The sequence below is a fragment of the Salvelinus fontinalis genome, chromosome 11 (assembly GCF_029448725.1).
Source record: "Salvelinus fontinalis isolate EN_2023a chromosome 11, ASM2944872v1, whole genome shotgun sequence".
Taxonomy (NCBI): Eukaryota; Metazoa; Chordata; class Actinopteri; order Salmoniformes; family Salmonidae; genus Salvelinus; species Salvelinus fontinalis.
This window is the reverse complement of record NC_074675.1, coordinates 47,887,484-47,912,615: the sequence shown is the minus strand read 5'-3', so window position 1 is coordinate 47,912,615 and position 25,132 is coordinate 47,887,484. Positions and strand designations below refer to the sequence as shown.

General features: G+C 41.2%; 1 protein-coding gene across 6 annotated transcripts in view; it reads right to left on the bottom strand.

Moving 5' to 3' along the window:
- LOC129865871 (ankyrin-2-like) overlaps positions 1-25,132 on the bottom strand; it is a 322,666-nt gene that overhangs the window by 47,942 nt on the left and 249,592 nt on the right. For 4 of the 6 annotated variants that reach the window (XM_055938930.1, XM_055938929.1, XM_055938932.1 and 1 more), the window contains 11 exons: positions 24,041-24,139; positions 23,258-23,356; positions 22,764-22,961; positions 10,242-10,340; positions 9,961-10,059; positions 9,665-9,763; positions 9,393-9,491; positions 9,086-9,158; positions 2,124-2,265; positions 1,984-1,995; positions 1,591-1,678 (listed from right to left, as the gene is read on the bottom strand). In XM_055938930.1, coding sequence (XP_055794905.1) covers positions 1,591-1,678; positions 1,984-1,995; positions 2,124-2,265; positions 9,086-9,158; positions 9,393-9,491; positions 9,665-9,763; positions 9,961-10,059; positions 10,242-10,340; positions 22,764-22,961; positions 23,258-23,356; positions 24,041-24,139 — 1,107 coding nt within the window. The remainder of the gene's footprint in view (positions 1-1,590; positions 1,679-1,983; positions 1,996-2,123; positions 2,266-9,085; positions 9,159-9,392; positions 9,492-9,664; positions 9,764-9,960; positions 10,060-10,241; positions 10,341-22,763; positions 22,962-23,257; positions 23,357-24,040; positions 24,140-25,132) is intronic. The other 2 variants (XM_055938931.1, XM_055938933.1) reach the window with 1 other exon arrangement.

Here is a 25,132-nt window from a genome sequence, read left to right as displayed (position 1 = left end):
GCAGCGTTAGGGCAGACACTGCAGCGTTAGGTCAGACACTGCAGCGTTAGGGCAGACACTGCAGCGTTAGGGCAGACACTGCAGGGTTAGGGCAGACACTGCAGCGTTAGGTCAGACACTGCAGCGTTAGGGCAGACACTGCAGCGTTAGGTCAGACACTGCAGCGTTAGGTCAGACACTGCAGCGTTAGGTCAGACACTGCAGCGTTAGGTCAGACACTGCAGCGTTAGGGCAGACACTGCAGCGTTAGGTCAGACACTGCAGCGTTAGGTCAGACACTGCAGCGTTAGGTCAGACACTGCAGCGTTAGGTCAGACACTGCAGCGTTAGGTCAGACACTGCAGCGTTAGGTCAGACACTGCAGGGTTAGGGCAGACACTGCAGCGTTAGGTCAGACACTGCAGCGTTAGGGCAGACACTGCAGGGTTAGGTCAGACACTGCAGCGTTAGGTCAGACACTGCAGCGTTAGGTCAGACACTGCAGCGTTAGGTCAGACACTGCAGCGTTAGGTCAGACACTGCAGCGTTAGGTCAGACACTGCAGCGTTAGGTCAGACACTGCAGGGTTAGGGCAGACACTGCAGCGTTAGGTCAGACACTGCAGCGTTAGGGCAGACACTGCAGGGTTAGGTCAGACACTGCAGCGTTAGGTCAGACACTGCAGCGTTAGGGCAGACACTGCAGGGTTAGGGCAGACACTGCAGCGTTAGGTCAGACACTGCAGCGTTAGGGCAGACACTGCAGGGTTAGGGCAGACACTGCAGCGTTAGGTCAGACACTGCAGCGTTAGGGCAGACACTGCAGGGTTAGGTCAGACACTGCAGCGTTAGGGCAGACACTTTTGTGACCATCTTTACTCAAACTAATAGAAAGTTTTGTGACTTTCTATTATCAGATAAATTACATTTAAAAGGCAGTCTTTCAATATTCCAATACTGCAGCTTTTACAAATGACCAAATATTACAACCATTTTTATTGAAGTAATATACACTGAGTGTACAAAACATTATGAACACCTGCTCTTTCCATGACATAGACTGATCAGGTGAATTTAGGTGAAAGCTATCATCCCTTATTGATGTCACTTGTTAAATCCACTTTTTATGCCTTGAGACAATTGAGACATGGATTGTGTATGTGTGCCATTCAGAGGGTGAATGGACAAGACAAAATATTTAAATGCCTTTGAACGGGGTATGGTAGTAGGTACCAGGAGCACCGGTTTGTGTCAAGAACTGCAACACTGCTGGGTTTTTAACACTCAACAGTTTCCCGTGTATCAAGAATGGTCCACCACTCAAAGGACATCCAGCCAACTTGACACAATTGTGGGGAACGTTGGATTCAACATGGGCCAGCATCCCTGTGGAATGCTTTCGACACCTTGTAGAGTCCATGGCTGAGGCTGTTCTGAGGGTAAGGGGGGGCGGGGGGTGCAACTCAATATTAGGAACTGTTCCTAATGTTTTGTACACTCAGTGTATATTCTGTTCTGAACAAATGCATTGGGCAATGCAAGGCATACTGTAGAATGCACAGTACAGCATGTTTTGGGGCAGTATATGTAAAATGTTGAACACTTTACTTACGTTTTGGCCGGTTAACATCTCGTCCATCAGGCTGTCCTGTTTGGGAGAGTAGTAACCGTGGTGACTGGGAGTGTAGGACCTGTCCAAACTGAGGAGAGGAGGAGAATGTGAGGTTGGTAGCCATGGAAAAATCACACACAGCTAAAACACTGTTCACCACCCAATATGGCAATAATCTAACCATCAGACATGGCACAAGTAGTACTCTAAAATGAAGGAATGGAAGGCGATAATACCTTTGAGCTGATTTACTGGTGATTTTACAGTCTTTAATGGCCAACTATTGTTTTGTTTTGCTCAGAAAAGTAGGGGGGCCAATAAGCGGGCCATCTATTAGGGAACCCTGCCATAGAGAAACCATAGCATAAAGAGAAAAGCAATGTTTGCACATACCTTTGGATTCGACTACGTAAGCATGGCAGGAAGGAGAAGAAATGAGTGAAAGAGCATCAGACATATTGGAGCATTCATACACACCCCTCCCCCACACAAACACACCCTTCTCCTCTACCATAGGTATGTGTACAGACTACCTGTCAGAGCGGCCCCCCTCCAGGCTAAAGCGCAGGTAGTTCATCCCATCCAGGTACTGTCCAGGCAGGGAGTCATCCCCCAGCTCCCTCAGGTCCTCTGCCCTCAGATACTCCCCTCCGTCCCCTGTCATAGTGTCATCACCTGGGAGAGAGAGAGAGAGACAGAGAGAGAGCAAGAGAGAGAAAGAAAGAGAGAGAGAGAAAGAGAGAGAGAGAGAGAGAAAGAAAGAGAGAAAGAAAGAAAGAATGAAAGAAAGAGAGGGAGAGCAAATGGGTGAGGACCATGGAAGATGATCGGATCATTCTGGGGAAGGGGACATTGTGATTTGGTGTACGCTCAGCAGGAGTAACTACGCAGGGGCGAGCACTTACCTGGGATGTGAATGTGCACAATCAAAGTGACATGAGGTTGAGTTACACACGTACAAACACACAACCATTCATACACGATCATCCTCCATCTTCATCATCACATAAAAGCGCTTGTAAACACTACAGATGAGCTTGGAGACACAGAGGTCATAACTGTCTTGTGTCCACGTTATAGAGCTCTACTGCTGCTGTTACCACTACTGAACAGCAGGGGGCAGAATCAATAATACCCTTTTCACAATACAGAGCTGAACCAAACTGAGCCGAGCTGGCCATCCAAAACCCCCACAAAATTAGCGGAAATTAACTGGAAAGGATAGTGTGAAACGAAATTGCCTGAGCCAGTACAGTACCGTTCAAGTTGGCAGCATAGTTTGAAAAGGGTATACAGCCCTTAGCGTACAGCTGGTAGCGTACTGTAGGATAGGCTGACAGAACAAGTGAGGCAGAGAGGCAAGTAGAGATGTCCCTGTGTCAATAGCATAACCACTGTCTGTAGGCAGAGAGAGATGTTCCTGTGTCAATAGCATAACCGCTGTCTGTAGGCAGAGAGAGATGTCCCTGTGTCAATAGCATAACCACTGCCTGTAGGAAGAGAGAGATGTTCCTGTGTCAATAGCATAACCACTGCCTGTAGGCTGAGAGAGATGTTCCTGTGTCAATAGCATAACCACTGCCTGTAGGAAGAGAGAGATGTCCCTGTGTCAATAGCATAACCACTGCCTGTAGGCAGAGAGAGATGTTCCTGTGTCAATAGCATAACCGCTGCCTGTAGGAAGAGAGAGATGTCCCTGTGTCAATAGCATAACCACTGCCTGTAGGAAGAGAGAGATGTCCCTGTGTCAATAGCATAACCGCTGTCTGGAGAAGGGAGAGTTCTAAATAAACTAAACAAAAGGAAAGGAAAGGAGGTACAATATGAACTCATTCATCTACAGGGTGACTCAAACTCAATACTAGGTGCCATCACTAGGATTAGCACAACAACTGTAAGAGTTAGTAATACTCTTAGTCTAACTATCAGACAAGTGGTGCAAGTATAGACCCACAAAGCAACGTTCATTAACAACACACCCAATATCAAGAAATGTCAGTTGGAACAACCAAACCAAACCCAATCCTCGTCTGACAGCTTCCAAAACACAACTAGATTAATGACGTGTGACTTTTTTCCCACAAAAGTGACCGCCAACCACTCCACCTATATAATACAATATTTCCTTCCAGAAAGAAAGTGAATTCACTGCACAACCGGAGGAGGCAGGTAAAAGACAAATTGTCCATATCTGTAATGAGGTGTTATGAGGTGACTGTTTGGCCATAAACGCACAAACTCTAACACTTCGAACACACCGACAGCGTCATGGCATTTTGGTACACCAGAATTACATTCATTTCCAATGAAACGCTGTGTTTGCCTTGCAGCACTGCGTTGCAGAGGCAGTTGCAGTGCGTTCGGTGTGGTGCGTACGTTGGAGTTATCGAACGTATGCGTCAAACTGTATGCGTCGACGGCGTGACAGAAATGGTAGCAGAAGGTGAATGTTGAACTTTAGTTATATACATATCCAGATGATACTGTTCACTAGTTTGCACAACGACGCTGGCAGTGTGCTCGACGCGTAAGAGCCATGACAGAGAGCCTGGAAGAGTGTACTACTCCCTCCACAGAACAGCGCAAACTGTCTCTAACCAGAATAGAAAGAATAGAAAGAGCAGTGGGAGGTCCCGGTGCACAACTAAGCAAGAGGACAAGTACATCTAGTTTGAGAAACAGACGCCTCACAAGTCTTTAACTGGCAGCTTCATTAAATAGTACCCGCAAAACACCAGTCTCAACGTTAACAGTGAAGAGGCAACTCCGGGATGCTGGCCTTCTAGGCATAGTTCTCTGTCCAGTGTCTATGTTCTTTTGCCCATCTCAATCTTTTCTTTTAACTGGCCTGTCTGAGATATGGCTTTTTCTTTGCAACTCTGCCTAGAAGGCCAACATCCCGGAGTCGCCTCTTCACTGTTGACGTTGAGACTGGTGTTTTGCGGGTACTATTTAATGAAGCTGCCAGTTGAGGACTTCTGAGGCATCTGTTTCTCAAACTAGACACTCTAATGTACTTGCCCTCTTGCTCAGTAGTGCACTGGGGCCTCCCACTCTTTCTATTCTGGTTAGAGGCAGATTGCACTGTTCTGTGAAGGGAGTAGTACACAGCGTTGTATGAGATCTTCAGTTTGTTGGCAATTTCTCGCAAGGAATAGCCTTAATTTTTCAGAACAAGAATAGACTGACGAGTTTCAGAAGAAAAGTTTTTGTTTCTGCCCCTTTTGAGCCTGTAATCGAACCCACAAATGCTGATGCTCCAGATACTCAACTGGTCTAAAGAAGGCCAGTTTTATTGCTTCTTTAATCAGAACCACAGTTCTCAGCTGTGCTAACATAATTGCAAAATGGTTTTCTAATGATCAACGAGACATTTAAAATGATAAACTTAGATTAGCTAACACAATGTGCCATTGGAACACAGGAGTGATGGTTGCTGATAATGGGCCTCTGTACGCCTATGTAGATATTCCATTAAAAATCTGCCGTTTCTGGCTACAATAGTCATTGACAACATTAACAATGTCTACACTGTATTTCTGATCAATTTGATGTTATTTTAATGGACAAAAATATGCTTTCCTTTCAAAAACAAGGACACTTCTAAGCGACCCCAAACTTTTGAACGGTAGTGTACAGTTGAAGTCGGAAGTTTACATACACCTTAGCCAAAAATATTTAAACTCAGTTTTTCACAATTCCTGACATTTAATCCTAGTAAAAATTCCCTGTCTTGGTCAGTTAGGATCACCACTTTATTTCAAGAATGTGAAATGTCAGAATAATAGTAGAGAGAATGATTTACTTCAGCTTTTATTTATTTCATCACATTCCCAGTGAGTCAGAAGTTTACATACATTCAATTAGTATTTGGTAGCACTACCTTTAAATTGTTTAACTTGGGTTAAACGTTTTGGGTAGCCTTCCACAAGCTTCCCACAATAAATTGAATGAATTTTGGCCCTATCCCCCTGACAGAGATGGTGTAACTGAGTCAGGTTTGTAGGCCTCCTTGCTCACACATGCTGTTTCAGTTCTGCCCAACTTAATAAGCCATTTTGCCACAACTTTAGAAGTATGCTTGGAGTCATTGTCCATTTGGAAGACCCATTTGTGACCAAGCTTTAACTTCCTGATTGATGCCTTGAGATGTCGCTTCAATATATCCACATAATTTTCCTGCCTCTTGACGCCATCTATTTTGTGAAGTACACCAGTCCCTCCTGCAGCAAAGCACACCCACAACATGATGCTGTCACCCCTGTGCTTCATGGTTGGGATGGTGTTCTTCGGCTTGCAAGCGTCCTCCTTTTTCCTCCATACATAACGATGGTCATTATTGCCAAAAAAGTTATATTTTTGTTTCATCAGACCAGTGGACATCTCTCCAAAAAGTACGATCTTTGTCCCCATGTGCAGTTGCAAACCGTAGTCTGGCTTTTTTAATGGCGGTTTTGGAGCAGTGACTTCATCCTTGCTGAGCGGCCTTTCGGGTTATATCGATATAGGACTCGTTTTACTGTGGATATAGATACTTTTGTACCTGTTTCTGCCAGCATCTTCACAATGTCCTTTGCTGTTGTTCTGGGATTGATTTGCTCTTTTTGCACCAAAATACATTAATCTCTAGGAGACAGAACGCCTCTCCTTCCTGAGCGGTATGACGGCTGCATGGTCCCATGGTGTTTATACTTGCATACTATTGTTTGTACAGATGAACATGGTACCTTCAGGCATTTGGAAATTGCTCCCAAGGATGAACCAGACTTGTGGAGGTCTATTATTTTTTTTCTGAGGTCTTGGCTGATTTCTTTTGATTTTCCCATGATGTCAAGCAAAGAGGCACTGAGTTTGAATGTAGGCCTTGAAATACATCCACAGGTACACCTCCAATTTACTCAAATGCTGTCAATTAGCCTATCAGAAACTTCTAAAGCCAAGACATAATTTTCTGGAATTTTCCAAACTGTTTAAAGGCACAGTCAACTTAGTGTATGTAAACTTCTGACCCACTGGAATTGTGATACAGTGAATTATAAGTGAAATAATCTGTCTGTGAACAATTGTTGGAAAAATGACTTGTATCATGCACAAAGTAGCTGTCCTAACCTACTTGCCAAAACTATAGTTTGATAACAAGACATTTGTGGAGTGGTTGAAAAACGAGTTTTAATGACTCCAACCTAAGTGTATGTAAACTTCCGACTTCAGCTGTACTTCCATACATTTTTTCAACTGGTACCAGGGACCTTCAGACGAGTCTTGTGAGGCCTGTGGGCGTCCAAGAGCAAAACAGCCCACATGTACATGTTCGTGATAGTCTCATCTTTCCATAGAGGGCTAATAGTTTGTAGACCAAACCGACGCCACAGCCGATTTTGTGACAAGAACGATTTTCAGGATGTCTCATGGTCTGACAAACACCGCTCTAGTGCTGTTACCTTTCACCGACATAGGGGGTGGATTCAGACACATCCAATGCAAAAAAAAGATATCTCTAGCTTAAACTGACAGATTTTCATGGGGATTTTTTTATTATGCCAACATGCTTAGGGGATTAAGGATCGGACCCTTTTTTTCAATTTTTGCCTAAAATGACTTTCCCAAACCTAACTGCCTGTAGCTCAGGACCTGAAGCAAGGATATGCATATTCTTGATACCATTTGAAAGGAAACGCCTTGAAGTTTGTGGAAATGTGAAATGAATGTAGGAGAATAAAACACATTAGATCTGGTAAAAGATAATACAAAGAAAAAAACATACGTTTTTCTTTTCATTTTCTTTTTATCATCTTTGAAATGCAAGAGAAAGGCCACACTGTATTATTCCAGCTTAGGCACAATTTAGATTTTGGCCAATAGATGGCAGCAGTGTATGTGCAAAGTTCTAGACTGATCCAATGAACCATTGCATTTCTGTTCAAAATGTTGTATCAAGTCTGCCCAAATGTGCCTAATTGGGTTATTAATACATTTTCAAGTTCAGAAAATGTGTACTCTCCTCAAACAATAGCATGGTATTCTTTCACTGTAATAGCTACTGTAAATTGGACAGTGTAGTTAGATTAACAAGAATTTAAGCTTTCTGCACATATCAGATATGTCTATGTCCTGGGAAATTGTCTTGCTTCATTTCACACTTCTCCCCAGCCTACATACTGTAATTCAGGCTCTCCGGGCCATGGCATGTGAGATCTCATATGAGTTCACAGCATTTCAAAGTGGGGATTTGAAATTGCTTAGGGTGAAACTATCTTCCAGGTTTGTTTACGGACAAGCTTTTTGTATTTAACCCCATCTTTTTGGCATTAAACAGTCTCCATATATACTTCCATTATTTTTTTCAACTGGTACCAGGGACCTTCAGACGAGTCGTGTGAGGCCTGTGGGCATCCTAGAGCAAAACAAGTGTCTTTTTGCTAGAAGTTTAATGACACACTCTACGGGGTAGAATTTATTAAGGGCTCAGAGCATGGTGGATCTGAATATTTAAACGCTTTTCAAACCACTGCTTCCCCTAGCTGATTATCAAGGAGCGTTTCAAAACAAAATCACTGTCGCATTAACATTCAATGGGACACAGACATCATTAGTATCCGTGTAGTTTGTTGTCCACACTAATGCTTTTCGCAATGATATCCAGTATTTCCCATTTAGACTCGTGGCCCTAAATGTGTATATCACAATCTTGATTTCACCGCACTGTGTTCGAATCAAAACCCCCTACCAACAGTGGTTGAGGTTGGTAACAGGTTCAAGTTTATACTCTAAGCCGCATCCATGACAGCTTGTTATACACAACCATTGCAGAGGAATCTCACACCATGCGAATTACCACGACGACAACAAACCGCCACACACTCGTCAATAGCATTCACCACGGCAACCTTGACACGGTGTACCTTCTAAATCCATGGAGTCATCTGACAGAACAGCATCCTCATTCTGTTTCAGCCCTGTGGGTACAGTCTGCAGGCCTGTACAGTGTACAGTACAGTGAGAAACTAGCCGACCACAACCAACACACACTAGGATTGGGCTATGGAGAAACGGGAAGGACTTGGGGCAGGCTAAATGAGATGTCTACCCTCTTATAAAAAAGGGTGTCTTTGGCTGTCGCCACAGGGGAACCATTTTTGGTTCCAGGTAGAACGCTTTTGGGTTCCATGTATAAGCCTCTGTGGAAAGGGTTATTCCTGGAACCCAAAAGGGTTCTACCTGGAACCAAAAGGGTTCTACCTGGAATCAAAAAGGGTTCTTCAAAGGGTTCTCCTATGGGAATAGCTGAAGAACCATTTTAGGTTCTAGATGGCACCTTTTTTCTAAGAGTGTACAGGGAAACTGGGACAGGGTTTGAAGTCAGGCTTACTGAGGTGCTAGTAGGCCAAACCACTAAATCAACCACATAAATAGACTGAAGTTTAGAATACATATCTTTATATATTTTGCTGGTCATATACAGATGGCTAGTGACTGGATCAAGTGTCAAACTCACCCTCCTCATCAGAGACATCCAGGACTTCAGTCATGGTCTCAGGAACGTTCATCTTGTGTTTCTCTGTTACCGTCTAGACAACATAAACAGACGAATCCCATTACAATTTGAGGGACGAATGCTACATTTAACTTAAGTCAAATTGTCACTTAGTCTACTATTGTCATTAACGCAAAATTAAGTGAAAATTCAACTCAAGTGGAAGTTAGGATTTGCCCCTCACAGGCTAAATAAACACCATGTGTAAATACTGTGATTTCAGCCAAGATGTGAAGGGCTGTTGGACTGAGATAGTTGAATGACTCACGGTTGTCGAGGTAATGATCTCCTCGGTGACCACCTTGAGTGTGTCCACCACAGAGATGTAGCCCAGTCGCCGGGCGATGGCCAGAGCTGTGTTACCATTCTGTTGGAATGGGAGAAAGACATATAAGTGTGTGTGTGTGTGTGTGTGTGTGTGTGTGTGTGTGTGTGTGTGTGTGTGTGTGTGTGTGTGTGTGTGTGTGTGTGTGTGTGTGTGTGTGTGTGTGTGTGTGTGTGTAGGTGTGTGTGTGTGTGTTCAGCAGCTAGTCCACTCACCACGGTGATGTTGTTGGGCTTAGCTCCATTCTGCAGCAGTAGATTGATGATGTGTGTGTTTCCTTGCTGTGCTGCTTGGTGGAGGGGAGTGTACCCATTCTGAGAAGAGAAAGTACTGACTTTAATGACTGTCTGGCAAGGCCTGGAAATTTAAGAGATTCAAACGTGAACATTCATAACACAGAGAAAAAGTGCTTAAGTGCTTTATCATACACTATATACCTTTCTTATGCTTTCCGATATGCAACAAACCCCATTATAAATGCACTGTGGCAGTTTTGTGTATGGTTTATTACCTTGGTCTTGGCGTTGACGCTAGCTCCGTTCTGTAAGAGGAAGTTGACCATCTTGGCGTTTCCATAGTGACACGCTACAATCAGTGGAGTGTAGCCCAACTGGAAGAGAATAATAAATCACAGTATCAAAACACATCTACTAACATTATCAAAACACATCTACTAACATTATCAAAACACATCTACTAACATTATCAAAGATAAATAATAGTGCCTTATCATCATTCCAGTACAGTGGTTATTCTATGTTCAAATTAAATGGATGTAAGTTCTGTCCATACCTTAGTTTGCTGGTCCAGGTTGGCTCCATTTGTAGCCAGTATCTCACTGACAACCACCTTGTCCTCCTGGGCAGCAAGATGGAGGGAGGTGAGGCCACTCTGAAGGGACAATATGTTACAATATGTTACTCACCACATCTCTAAATCAATCAATTAGCACACTGTATAGTGTAACTATAGACGGGAGATTGTCCATAGATACTGTATGTGGTTACATTAGGTTACATGGTTCCCCTAAATATCGAGGGAGTTTTGAGTGACAGGCGACCTTTACCACCAAAACAGGAAATTACGCGTTGACAGGGGAGGAAATGTGAGATTGGGTATTTGGGTTTTGTGACACGTTTCACTAATGCAGAGTGCAGATACACTCCACCAGGTGTTATCAACGAGATAGTTTGCATTTGTCATCGGTACAGTATATATGACAAGGCAGACTAAGTCTGCTGGTAAAGCAGTGATATATCTACATCCACTCAGGTCTGTCTGGGGTTCAGTGATAGAGCTGGATGAAGAATGAGCGGATTGGAAAACGGTTAAAGGAGGAATAAATTGGGGGTTTATGTTTGAGACAAATCCCTGTGATAAATGGGGATAGAGGAGGGTGACTGACGGCCCTGCATGCCTAATCTACATTTCTAAGACAATGTGTGTCTGGGCGGGACTATAAAGTGTGCGCTTGTGTGTGCGTGCATGTGCGTTTGTGTGCGTATGTGCGCACATGTGTTTGTGTGCAGGTCCTGTATTCATATGCGTATGTATGTTTAGTATGTGCATGTCCTGTATTCATATGCGTATGTATGTTTAGTACGTGCATGCGTATAAGCGTGTGTAGGTGCGTAAATGCGAGCAGGTGTGTGTCTCGCTTTCGCCTACAGACAGGGACAATTAAGTAGGATCGATGCAATACGCGTGGGCAGACATCCATGGTCGTCACGGCAGTGTACTAACCTCCCACATCCCTCGCTGTGACTCATCCATCTACAGCACTGGGCACCAGCAAACTTACTGTTCCTAAAATAGCCATGAAACAGCTCTCCATCCCTCTTTTAACTTAATTCCTGCTACATTCTCGTAAGCCATGCAGAAGCTCTGTAATCACAACTGAGGACTTGTAATAACGCTAAATGTAATAACACTGGTAAATGTAATAACACTGGTAAATGTAATAACACTGCTAAATGTAATAACACTGGTAAATGTAATAACACTGGTAAATGTAATAACACTGGTAAATGTAATAACACTGGTAAATGTAATAACACTGGTAAATGTAATAACACTGGTAAATGTAATAACACTGGTAAATGTAATAACACTGGTAAATGTAATAACACTGGTAAATGTAATAATCTTTTCTATTTGTAATAACTTTCAGATTTTTTATGTACAGCAGCAAGAAAAGGTATGTGAACCCTTTGGAATTACCTGGATTTCTGCGTACAATTTGATCTGATCTTCATCTAAGTCACAACACTATACAAACAGTGTGCTTAAACTAATAACACACAAACTGTTGTATTTTTCTTGACTATGTTGAATACATCATTTAAACATTCACACTGTAGGTTGGAAAAAGTATATGAACCCCTAGGCTAATGACTTCTCCAAAAGCTAAATGGAGTCACGAGTCAGCTAACCTGGAGTTCAATCAATGAGACGAGATTGGAGATGTTGGTTAGAGCTGCCCTACCCTATAAAAAACACAAATTTTGAGTTCGCTATTCACAAGAAGCATTGCCTGATGTGAACCATGCCTCAAACAAAAGAGATCTCAGAGGACCGAAGATTAAGAATTGTTGACTTGCATAAAGCTGGAAAAGGTTACCCTCTTGTCAATATAGGGGGTGCTGTTTCAACTTTGTAAAATATCGTTCTCAAATTAAACTGCCTCGTACTCAATTCTTGCTCGTACAATATGCATATTATTATTACTATTGGATAGAAAACACTCTCTAGTTTCTAAAACCGTTTGAATTATTTATCTGAGTGAAACAGAACTCATTCTGCAGCACTTTTCCTGTCAGGGAGTGAGATTTCAGAAATCGAGGTCCCTGTTCTGAGGTCAGTTTATAAGTCCCCATGTAAGCCATCGGGCTACATGCACTGCATACGTCTTCCTCTAGATGTCAGTAAGCGGGGAGAATTTGAATGGATTGCGCAATCTGGTCCCTATATATAGACCGTGGAACGGAAGTACCGTCGTTTTCAACGGTGCGCCTGGCGCAAGAAGACATCAAAATGGCGTCCTGCAAACGCTTTCGTTTTAGTAGTTCTATATCTCCGGTCATGTTTTTATTCGTTATAGGTGTTAAAGACATCATAAGGTAGTTAATTTAAACTGACTTATAGCAGTTTATAGCAGTTTATTGCGATTTTCTGGGATTTCTTTGTCATGGGCTTTCACGAGTTGGACACCGCTCCAGTGGGTGGCTAACGTTAGCGGCTATTTCGACAGGACAAGAGGACATCTTTCAACCCAAAGACGATTGTTCTGGAGAAAGGACACCTTGCCCAAGATTCTGATGGAAGCTCAGCTAATAGTAAGCAGTCTTTATGCTGTTAATTCGTACTTATGTTGACAAATGTCAAATAATAGTTCCGCCATGAATTATGGGGTGGTCTCGCTTTAGCGCACGCTGTATTGCGCAGTAACGTTAATTTTAAAAATCTAACTCAGCGATTGCATTAAGAACTAATTTATCTTTCATTTGCTGTCCAACTTGTATTTTTTAGTCAAGTTTATGAATAGTTTTCGATTAGAATAGGTGCCTTTCCCAAGATTTCTCCTGACATTTTCTTTGCAGCTTGGTTACTTTTCTCATTGTATAACCACGATTTGTGCCGCTAAATATGCACATTTTCGAACAAACTCTATATGCATTGTGTAATATGATGTTATAGGACTGTCATCTGAAGAATTCTGAGAAGGTTAGTGAAAAAATTAATATTTTTTGGTGGTTTATACGTTATTGCTATGTTTGGCTTGAATCAATGCTGTTGTGATGTTTGCTATTGTGGTAAGCTAATATAACGCTATATTGTGTTTTCGCTGTAAAACACTTAGAAAATCTGAAATAGTGTCTGGATTCACAAGATCGGTGTCTTTCAATTGCTGTACGCTGTGTATTTTTAAGAAATGTTTTATGATGAGTAATTAGGTAATAAACGTTGCTCTCTGTAGTTATTCTAGTCGCTTTGGTGAGAGTTGTGATGGTGGCTGCAATGGTAAACTATGATTTATACCTGAAATATGCACATTTTTCTAACAAAACATATGCTATACAATAAATATGTTATCAGACTGTCATCTGATGAAATTGTTTCTTGGTTAGTGGCTATTTATATCTTTATTTGGTCGAATTTGTGATAGCTACTGATGGAGTAAAAAACTGGTGGAGTAAAAAAAGTGGTGTCTTTTGCTAAAGTGGTTAGCTAATAGATTTACATATTGTGTCTTCCCTGTAAAACATTTTAAAAATCAGAAATGATGGTTGGATTCACAATATGTGTATCTTTCATCTGGTGTCTTGGACTTGTGATTTAATGATATTTAGATGCTAGTATTTACTTGTGACACTATGCTAGGCTATGCTAGTCAACTTTTTTACTGACGGGGGTGCTCCCGGATCCGGGTTTTTAAAACGCGTATCTTCGTTGTGGTTTTCTTTTGCAAAATAACTATGCATTAACTGACTTATTTTTGAATAATTGTCAACATACTGTATACCACCACATTAAGGTTTAGGACGTTCACTCTATTACAAGGAACAATTGCAGTTCTATTTTGCTCCAGAGAAGTAGCTTATGATTGTTGGCTCATACGCTAACCTATCTTTTTTGTTGTTGTATTTTTTGTATTTTACCCGTTTTTCTCCCCAATTTCGATCTGGTCTCATCGCTGCAACTTCCCAACAGGCTCGGGAGGCGAAAGTCGAGTCATGACCCCCCTAACCGCGCTTCTTAACCTGTTGGGGATGGGGGCGCTGTTTAGACTATTTATGCTAATGTGGCTAATTTTTTAAACGGCTTCCCACAAAATCCTTGATCGTACAATATGCATATTATTATTATTATTGGATAGAAAACAGTCTATAGTTTCTATAGGAGTTGAAATTTTGTCTCTAAGTGGAACAGAGCCCATTCTACAGCAATTTCCCTGACATGGAGTCAGATTTGAGAAACGTTGGCCACTTTTCTGAAGTCATTTAAACGGGCACTGTCGTTGCTATGACTATACGGACACTTCTTACGTCTTCCCCTGGATGCCTTTACGTGATGACGATTCCAACGGGCTCGATTGCTCGTTCACAGGCCCTACAAATGAAAAAAACCTTTAGCTAGCAAGTCTTTTCTTGCTGCGTAACGCGCGTGGAAGACACCGACCCTCTCCTGTTCCAAGCGTTAGTTTAGCCTGTTATATTTCTCCGGTCATCTTTTCACTCGTTATAGGAGTTACAAACATCACAAAGTAGTTAATTTAAAGCGTTTTATAGCAATTTATATCCGTTTAGTGCGATTTTGGGACATTTATTTTTGCAACGATGTGAAAAGTTGGGCACGCTTTTCAGTTCATCCCGAACGTAGTTGACATTTCCACATGGCAAGAGGACAGCTTTCCACCAAAAGACGATTTCTCCCAAGAAAGGATCCTTTGCCCAAGATACTGATGGAAGAACAGCTCAAGGTAGGACATTTTTATTATGATAAATCGTGTTTCTGTCGAAACATTTTAGTGGCTTAGGACGCCATGTTTTTTGACGTAGCTTCGCTTGGCGCAAACTGTATTGAAAAGTAAGGATAAATTAAAAAATGTAATAACGCAATTGTATTAAGAATTAAATTGTCTATCAATCCCTGTCCACCCTATATTTTTTAGTCACGTTTATGAGTATTTATGTATAAGAGTAGATCACTGTCTAAGTGGCGCAAGGACGTTTTCTTTACCAGCTTGTCTACATTTCACATTGTCTAACCATGATTTTGGTGGCTAAATATAAACATTTTCGATCAAACTGTATATGCATGTTGTAATGTGATGTTACAGGAGTGTCATCGGAAGAATTCTGAGAAGGTTAGTGAAAAAATTAATATCTTTTGGCGATGTTGACTTTTATCGCTCACTTTGGCTAGAATCAATGCTGGGCTGCTAATTGCTATGTGCTAAGCTAATATAACGATTTATTGTGTTTTCGCTGTAAGACACTTAGAAAATCTGAAATATTGTCTGTATTCACAGGATCTGTGTCTTTCAATTCGTGTATGCTGTGTATTTTTACGAAATGTTTGATGATTAGTAGTTAGGTAAACACGTTGCTCATTGTAATTATTCTAGTCCATTTGTGATGGTGGGTGCAATTGTAAACTATGCCATATACCTGAAATATGCACTTTTTTCTAACAAAACCTATCCCATACCATAAATATGTTATCAGACTGTCATCTAATGAGTTTTTTTGTTGGTTAGGGGCTATAAATATCTTAGTTTAGCCGAATTGGTGATGGCTACTGGTGTTGGTGGACAAATAAAAGATGGTGGATTATGCTAATGTGTTTTTAGGTAATAGATGTACATCTTTACATATTGTGTCTTCCCTGTAAAACATTTTAAAAATCGGAAATGTTGACTGGATTCATAAGATCTGTGTCTTTCATTAGCTGTATTGGACTTTAATGTGTGAAAGTTAAATATTTTAAAAAAATATTTTTTTTGAATTTCGCGGCACTGGTTTTTCAGTGGGGGGGGGGGGGGAGTGCCGCTAGCGCCACGCTGATCCTAGACAGGTTAACACCCGCCCACTTTACCCGGAAGCCAGCCGCATGAATGTGTCGGAGGAAACACCTTTCACCTGACAACCAAGGTATCCTACAGGCGCCTGGCCCACCACAAGGAGTCGCTAGAGTGGGATGAGCCAAAGCTCTTGCAGCTAGGTCCACGGATTGTCTCGGGAGTGTGACTGTTTGAATCCCTGCTGTTTGTTGGTGTTTCCATCTGCCCTGTGACCTGCCCTGTGACCTGCCCTGTGACCTGCCCTGTCTGGAACTGCGAGCAGTAACAGTCTACATTCCTACCATGACAAAGACCAAAGCTGGTGGGAGTACCGTTGAGGATAGTGGTGTCTCTCTATCACAGGTGAAGGATCTTTTAAACAAACAAAAATAGTTCTATAAGCAGTTGTTACAACAACATGAATATAGTGTTGTGTCCAAATATTGGTGGAGTAATAAAATAATGGGCGATCTGACCAGAGAGGTCCAGGACCTGAAGAACAGTTTGCAGTTCACCCAGGGTCAGCTTGATGGGTTTAAACAGGAGAACAGCAAGATGACAGCTATCTGTAAGTCATTGAGAGAGGACATCAGTTCTGTATGTGACTAAATGATAACAATGACAGAGAAATCAGATCAACATTGTTGTGGATGGAATTGCAGAATCCCCACATGAGACCTGGATGGAGTCCGAGGACAAAGTGAGGGCTGTATAAATACACCTTGGATGCTGGAAAGCCAAGGTTCCAAAAGCTGGTGTGTAAGATATCATGCAGACGATTTTGCTGTGACTCTTATGTGGATGATGTAAAAGATATTTGTTGGTCTGATGTGATTAATAAGGAGCACCCTGCCTTTATTAAAAAATTATTTAACTAGGCAAGTCAGTTAACTTCTTGCGAATATAGGGGGTGCTGTTTCGCATTAGCATAATTTGCTCTACAGATTAAACTGCCTAGTACTCAATTCTTGCTCGTACAATATGCATATTATTATTATTATTGGATAGAAAACACTCTCTAGTTTCTATAGCCAGGGAGTCAGATTTCAGACAGGGAGTCAGATTTCAGACATCTTGGCCCCTGATCCCAGGTCGGTTTAAAGGTCTGTGTAAATGCTATGGAGAAACAGACACTTCTTACGTCTTCCCCTGGATGTCAGTACGTGATGACGCTTTGAATGGAGTCGATTGCGCAATCAGTGCCTCTATAAATCACCAAATACCGGAAGTAACTTCCTTTGGCTGCCTGCGCCTGACGCACGAAGGACGTCGGACTCGCCGCCTTCCAACCTGTTGTTTAGCCAGTAATATTTCTCCGGTCATGTTTTTACTCGTTATAGGTGTTAACAACATCATAAGGTAGTTAATTTGAACCGTTTTATAGCAATTTATATCCGTTTAGAGCGATTTTGAGGCATTTCTTTCTGAGACACTTTGAACCGCTGGGCACTTTTCCAGTTCATGCCGAACGTTAGTGGGCATTTCCACATGGCAAGAGGACAGCTGTCGACCAAAAGACGATTAGTCCCAAGAAAGGATTCATTGCCCAAGATTCTGATGGAAGAACAGCTCATAGTAAGAAAAATGTATTATGATAAATCGTGTTTCTGTCGAAAAATGTTAAAGGCTTATGCCGCCATTTTGTTTGGTATAGCTTCGCTTGGCGCAACCTGTATTGAAAAGTAAGGATAATTAAAAAAATGTAATTCAGCGATTGTATTAAGAATTAAATTGTCAATCAATCGCTGTCCACCCTGTATTTTTTAGTCAAGTTTATGAGTATTTATGTATAAGACTAGATCACTGTCTAATATGGTGCACGACATTTTCTGATCAGCTGGGCTACTTTTCTCATGGTCTAACCACAGTTTTTTGTGGCTAAATATGCACATTTTCGAACAAACTCTATATGTATGTTGTAATATGATGTTACAGGAGTGTCATCGGAAGAATTCTGAGAAGGTTAGTGAAAAAATTTATATATTATGGCGATGATTACGTTATCGCTCTCTTTGGCTAGAATAAATGCTCTGGTAACGTTTGCACATGTGGTATGCTAATATAACGATTTATTGTGTTTTCGCTGTAAGACACTTAGAAAATCTGAAATATTGTCTGGATTCACAGGATCTGTGTCTTTCAATTAGTGTACGCTGTGTATTTTTAAGAAATGTTTTATGATTAGTAATTAGGTAATACACGTTGCTCTGTATTTTTTCTAGTCGAGTTGTGATGGTGGGTGCAATTGTAAACTATGATTTATACCTGAAATATGCACATTTTTCTAACAAAACCTATCCTATACCATAAATATGTTATCAGACTGTCATCTGATGAGGTTTTTTCTTGGTTAGTGGCTATCAATATCTTTATTTGGCCAAATTGGTGATAGCTACTGGTGGAGAGAAAAAATGGTGGACAAAGAAAAATGGTGTCTTTTGCTAACGTGGTTAGCTAATAGATTTACATATTTTGTCTTCCCTGTAAAACATTTAAAAAATCTGAAATGGTGGCTTTATTCACAAGATCTGTATCTTTCATTAGGTGTCTTGGACTTGTGATTTAATGATATTTAGATGCTACTATTTAATTGTGACGCTATGCTAGCGATGCTACTCAGTGTGGGGGGGGTGCTCCCGGACCCGGGGTAGTGAGGCGTGAAAGGTTAAGAACAAATTCTTATTTACAATGACGGCCTACCAGGGCCAAACCCGGACAACGCTGGGCAAATTGTGCGCCGCCCAATGGAACTCCCAATGGGACTCCCACGGCCGGATGTGATGCAGAGTGGATTCAAACCAGGTACTACAGTGACGCCTCGTGCACTGAGATGCAGTGTCTTAGACCTCTGCGCCACTCGGGAGACTCTGCACTTGATGTATTTATGAAATTGCTTCTTGAAGGTATTATAAAACATGCACCTGTTAAGAAACGGACAGTTAGAACTGTTAAGGCGCCATTGATTAATGAGGAATTTAAAGATTTTGTTTGACCAAATAAAATGCAATTTCTTTGTGAATAAATTAACAACAGACTTTCAGCATGCTTATAGAGAAGGGCACTCAACATGTACTGCACTGGCACAAATGACTGATGGCTGGTTGAAAGAACTTGATAATAAGAAGATTGTGGGAGCTGTACTGTTAGATTTCAGTGTAGCCTTTGATATTATTGATGATAACTTGTTGTTGAAAAAACGCATGTGATATGGCTTTTTAACCTCTGCCATATCATGGATTGAGAGCTATCTATCTAATAAAAAACAGAGAGTTTTCATTAATGGAACCTTCTCTAATGTTAAACATGTAAAGTGGGGTGTACTTCAGGGCAGCTCTATTGGCCCTCTACTCTTTTCTGTTTTTACCAATGAACAAAGCCTGAGTGTCCATGTATGCTGATGATTCCGCCCTATATGCATCAGCAACCAAAGCTAGTGAAGTCACTGCAACCCTAAACAAAGAGTTGCAGTCAGTTTATGAATACGTGCCAGTAATAAACTGGTCCTAAACATTTCTAAAACTAAAAGCATTGTATTTGGTACAAATCATTCCCTAAGTTCTAAACCTCAGCTGAATCTGGTAATGAATATAGCAGCTGTTGAACAAGTGGAGGAGATTAAATTACTAGGTGTTATCTTAGATTGTAAACTGTCATGGTCAAAATATATTGATTCAATGGTTGTAAAGATGGGGCGAGGACCGTCTATGATAAAGAGATGCTCTGCTTTTTTGACACCACACTCCACAAAGCAAGTCCTGCAGGCTCTAGTTTTATCTTATCTTGATTATTGTCCAGTCATATGGTCAAGTGCCGCAAAGAAAGACCTAGATAAGTTGCAGCTGGCCCAGAACAGAGCGGCACATTTTGTTCTTCATTGTAATCAGAGGGCTAATATCAATACTATGCATGCCAGTCTCTTTTGGTTAAGAGTTGAGGAAAGACTGACTGCATCGCTTCTTGTTTTAATAAGAAACAATGCTTTGGAATTTCCAAATTGTTTGCATAGTCCACTTCTGTACAGCACTGACACAGACACTTACCCCACCAGACATACCACCAGGGGTCTTTTCACAGTCCCCAGGTCCAGAACAAATTCAAGGAAACGTACAGTATTACACCGAGCCATGATTGCATGGAATTCCCTTTCATCTCAAATACAGCAAGTGAACAGCAAACCTGGTTTCAAAAAATAAATAAAGCAACACCTCAAGGCTCAATGCCGTGACCTACTTTTTGTGTGTATGTACTGACATGTATGTGTCACTGATAGATGCACACACACACACACACACACACACACACACACACACACACACACACACACACACACACACACACACACACACACACACACACTACATGTAAATATTGTTAATGTGTGTAAATTGTAGTCTTTTGTCTGTAATGTCTTTTCGTTATGTGTCGGACCCCAGGTGACCATGACACAACGTCCCAAGAACGTCAAAAAACGCCCTCAGGGACGTCTCCAGGACAAACTGGGAACTAGACATAACCTTCAGGGGACCATGACGCAACGTCCCAACAAAGTCCTAAAAACATCTTCGGGGATGCCCCTGGGACAAACTGGGAACTACAAAAAGGGACCATCATGCAACATCATAAGGACTAGTAAAATGACTATTTCATCTCAATGAATACATGTACTCTGTTTTCTGTTGTTTATAATGTATGGATTCCTAAATTATTTGTTGATATACAGTACCACTCAAAAGTTTGGACACACCTACTCATTCCTGGGGTTTTCTTTATTTTGACTATTTTCTACATTGTAGAATAATAGTGAAGATATCAAAACTATGAAATAACAAATATGGAATCATGTAGTAACCAAAAAAGTGTTAAACAAATCAAAATATATTTTATATTGGTTTTACCTTGGTCATAGCTTGGTCTTACCTTGGTCACAGCTTGGTCTTAGCTTGCTCTTACCATATCATAATATAAGATTGTTTTACGCCATACTCCAAACAATGTTTAGCCTCAAATATAGCTTCAAGCATGGTTTACAGAACTATTTTTGTTACACTCCACCACCCATTTCACCTCCTCACAGACACCTATCCAGGTCACGGCACCAATTGGACAGACTGGTTTCTAACCTAGGTCTCCTATTTTGGCTATTACACTAGCGGTTGAAGCTATTATGTTATTCAACAACGTGTAATAATAACCTTGATTAATAATAATTAAGTGTGTGTGTGTGTGTGTGTGTGTACACGACTGTGCATGTGTGTACATTTCAATGTGTGCTTGTGAGTGTGAGTGAGTATTCCTGTATGATGTGCATGAGTTTGTTTGTGTTGTAATTGGCTGTGGGTGCTGGTATGTGCATCCAATTGAGGGAAGTAGCACATAATAACATTGATTTTGTTATGTTATAACATGATTGGTTGAAGTTATTACATTATTCATAAATAAAAGTTGTTACTCACTAGTTAATGAAATAACTTATTACAATTAGCGGGAAAAGTTATTATGTTTACCTTAAAAACATTTTTACATTTACCAGCAAGTTATTACATTTACCAGGTTTAAAAATAGAAATGTTATTACAAATACAATAGTTATTACATTTACTGGTGTTATTACATGTACCGTTGTTATTACATTACTGGTGTTATTGGAACGAACTACAAAAATCTCTGAAACTGGAAACACTTATCTCCCTCACTAGCTTTAAGCACCAGCTGTCAGAGCAGCTCATAGATTACTGCACCTGTACATAGCCCATCTATAATTTAGCCCAAACAACTACCTCTTTACCTACTGTATTTATTTATTTTGCTCCTTTGCACCCCATTATTTCTATCTCTACTTTGCACCTTCTTCCACTGCAAACCAACCATTCCAGTGTTTTTTTACTTGCTATATTGTATTTACTTCACCACCATGGCCTTTTTATATTTTTATTTATTTATATATATATTTTGTTTGCCTTCACCTCCCTTATCTCACCTCACTTGCTCATATTGTATATAGACTTATTTTTCACTGTATTATTGACTGTATGTTTGTTTTACTCCATGTGTAACTATGTGTTGTTGTATGTGCCGAACTGCTTTGCTTTATCTTGGCCAGGTCGCAATTGTAAATTCTCAATTTGCCTACCTGGTTAAATAAAGGTTAAATAAAAAAAAAATTTTTTTTTACTGCTGTTATTACATTACCAGTGTTATTACATTACTGGTGTTATTACATTACTAGTGTTATTACATTTACTGGTGTTATTAAATTACTGGTGTTATTACATTACCGTTGTTATTACATTACCGTTGTTATTACATTACTGTTGTTATTACATTACCGTTGTTACAGGGCTGGATGCTAACTTGAGATATGTGTGTGTAACTCTCATTTTTGGAGAAAATATCACAAAGATATCGACGAGTCTTTTTAGCGTGAAAGCTAACCCCACCTGTTAGGATTTGCCCTTACTGACAGCGTAACTATATTCACTAAAGACCCTAAAAAGTGAGATCTGAAAGGAGAGAACACGAGTAGAAAGACTGACATCAGAGGCCCTGTTCATTTGAACCCCTCAGAAGCACAGAGACATCACGTCTCAGAGAAGAGTGTCAGTCAGTATCTGTGACCAGAGTACGAAGGCCTTTGTACATTTTTTACTTTTCAGTTTGGTTTTAATGTGTGAGTCGTTGAAGAGTGGGTTCAAACCCACGGCCGCGTTACATAAGCAGTTTAAAACCAAGAGGGATGGGAAGATGTAGCCCTACCTTGGTGGGGACGTTGACTTCAGTCCCCTTCTCGATGAGCAGGGCGGCCATGTCAGCGTGCCCCTCCTGTGAGGCCAGGTGTAGAGGGGTGACCCCCTGCTTGGTTAGGATGTTGGTGTCCGCCCCGTACTGCAGCAGTACCACCGCTATGTCCATCTGGTTCTTCTTCGCCGCAATGTGGAGTGGGGTGTAGCCATTCTGGAGGGAGAGTGTGTGAGAGAGAAAAATTCAGCCATACAGATACCTTTAGAGATGTACTCACTCACACACACACACACACACACACACACACACACACACACACACACACACACACACACACACACACACACACACACACACACACACACACACACACACACACACACACACACACACACACACACACACACACACAGCTTCACTACCACATTGACTGTCCACCCCTAGGCTGACCGACGTCTCTCCTCCCACCTGTTGGGGAGAGTGCCAGAGTGGCCTCATGGAGGTCTCACCTTGGCCGTGGTGTGGGGGGAGGCCCCTTTGTCCAAAAGCAGGAGCGCCACCTTCTGGTGATCATAATGTGCTGCGACATGGAGAGGTGTGAGGCCGTTCTGCAAGGATGACGAGGTGAGTGCAGATTGGATTAAACCAGGCTGGTTAGCGGAGCAAGCAGCCATTAAGAACACTGGTCAACATACACAACACATGATAAATAAGCTGAGTTATAGGGGCTCTATTACAGCTTGTTACGGAAAACGAGGCTTATATTAAAGAGCAAGCAGCAGGAGGATCGCTGGGCGGGTCCTTATTCAAAAAGAATAAGAAGAAAAAGTATATCTGTTATCTGTCTTTCCTAAAAGTAGAGGAATAAACAGCAGTTAATCAAACTAAAAGTTGATTTAATCAAACTCTGCTTACCGGTAGTCTCGCTGACAACATAGCCTCAACCAGAAATAACAACAGACTTTTAAAATATATAGCCAGATAATTCCTCATCAGACTATTCCTCATCAGATTATTCCTCATCAGAATATTCCTCATCAGACTATTCCTCATCAGACTATTCCTCATCAGAGTATTCCTCATCAAACTATTCCTCATCAGATAATTCCTCATCAGACTATTCCTCATCAGACTATTCCTCATCATTTAAAATAGGTCAGAGCATTGTCTGATATTGTGAAAATATAACACACCTTGTGAGAAATAGACTTTTCTACTGTGTAGTTATTTCTCCATGTAACACAAAACTATACAATGATTAAGAGTTTGAGTTTTATGGTAATGATGCTTACCTTCCCAGCAGAATCAGGGGGAGCTGTTTTTTTCAGGAGAAGTTTGACCACATCCAGGCTTCCGTACTTGGATGCCACATGAAGGGGAGTGAATCCTTTCTGTATTGAGACAACATACAGACGACCATTTTATAATGACTGAAACAAACACGATCTATATCTTCATCAATGTGCATAAGGCTCATTAAATACACTGCGTGTACAAAACATTAGGAACAGCTTCCTTATATTGAGTTGCACCTCCTTTTGCCTCAATTCGTCAGAGCATGGACTCTACAAGGTGTCGAAAGCGTTCCACAGGGATGCTGGCCCATGTTGACTCCAATGCTTCCCACAGTTGTGTCAAGTTGGCTGGATGTCCTTTGGGTGGTGGACCATTCTTGATACACACGAGAAACTGTTGAAAGTGAAAAACCTTGCAGCGCTGCAGTTCTTGACACAAACTGGTGCGCCTGGGACCTACTACCATACCCCATTCAAAGGCACTTAAATATTTTGTCTTCCCATTCACTCTTTGAATGGCACACATACACAATCCATGTCTCAATTGCCTCAAGGATTAAAAATCCTTCTTTAAACTGTCTCCTCCCCTTCATCTACATTGATTGAAGTGGATTTAACAAGTGACATCAACAAGGGATCATAGCTTTCAACTGATTTTACCTGATCAGTCTATGTCATGGAAAGAGCAGGTGTTCTTAATGTTTTGTACACTCAGTGTATATTCAAAAGTAATTACTTCATAACAGCGTAATTTCCAAAGGGATCAGAAATTCACAGCCAACTAATGATGTCTGTGAACCAAACATAATGCAATTTAACAAGATGCACAATAACAACACATCTCTGTGCACCCACATTGCTAATGTAATCATAGGTAATACCCCCAAATCTAATTTACAGAGTAAAACCTCATCAGTGACATATCGCCAACGCAGCCACCAGGTGGTGCTCTTTAGCCGTTGTCACATTAGGCTGTTGTGATAGGACTCCCATGTCACATGTCTCCCGTGTTTACGACCCAGCCCATGAAGGGAGGGAATCCTTTTGTCTGTGTAACGCTGGTTCATTTCTGATGTAATACACATCCGA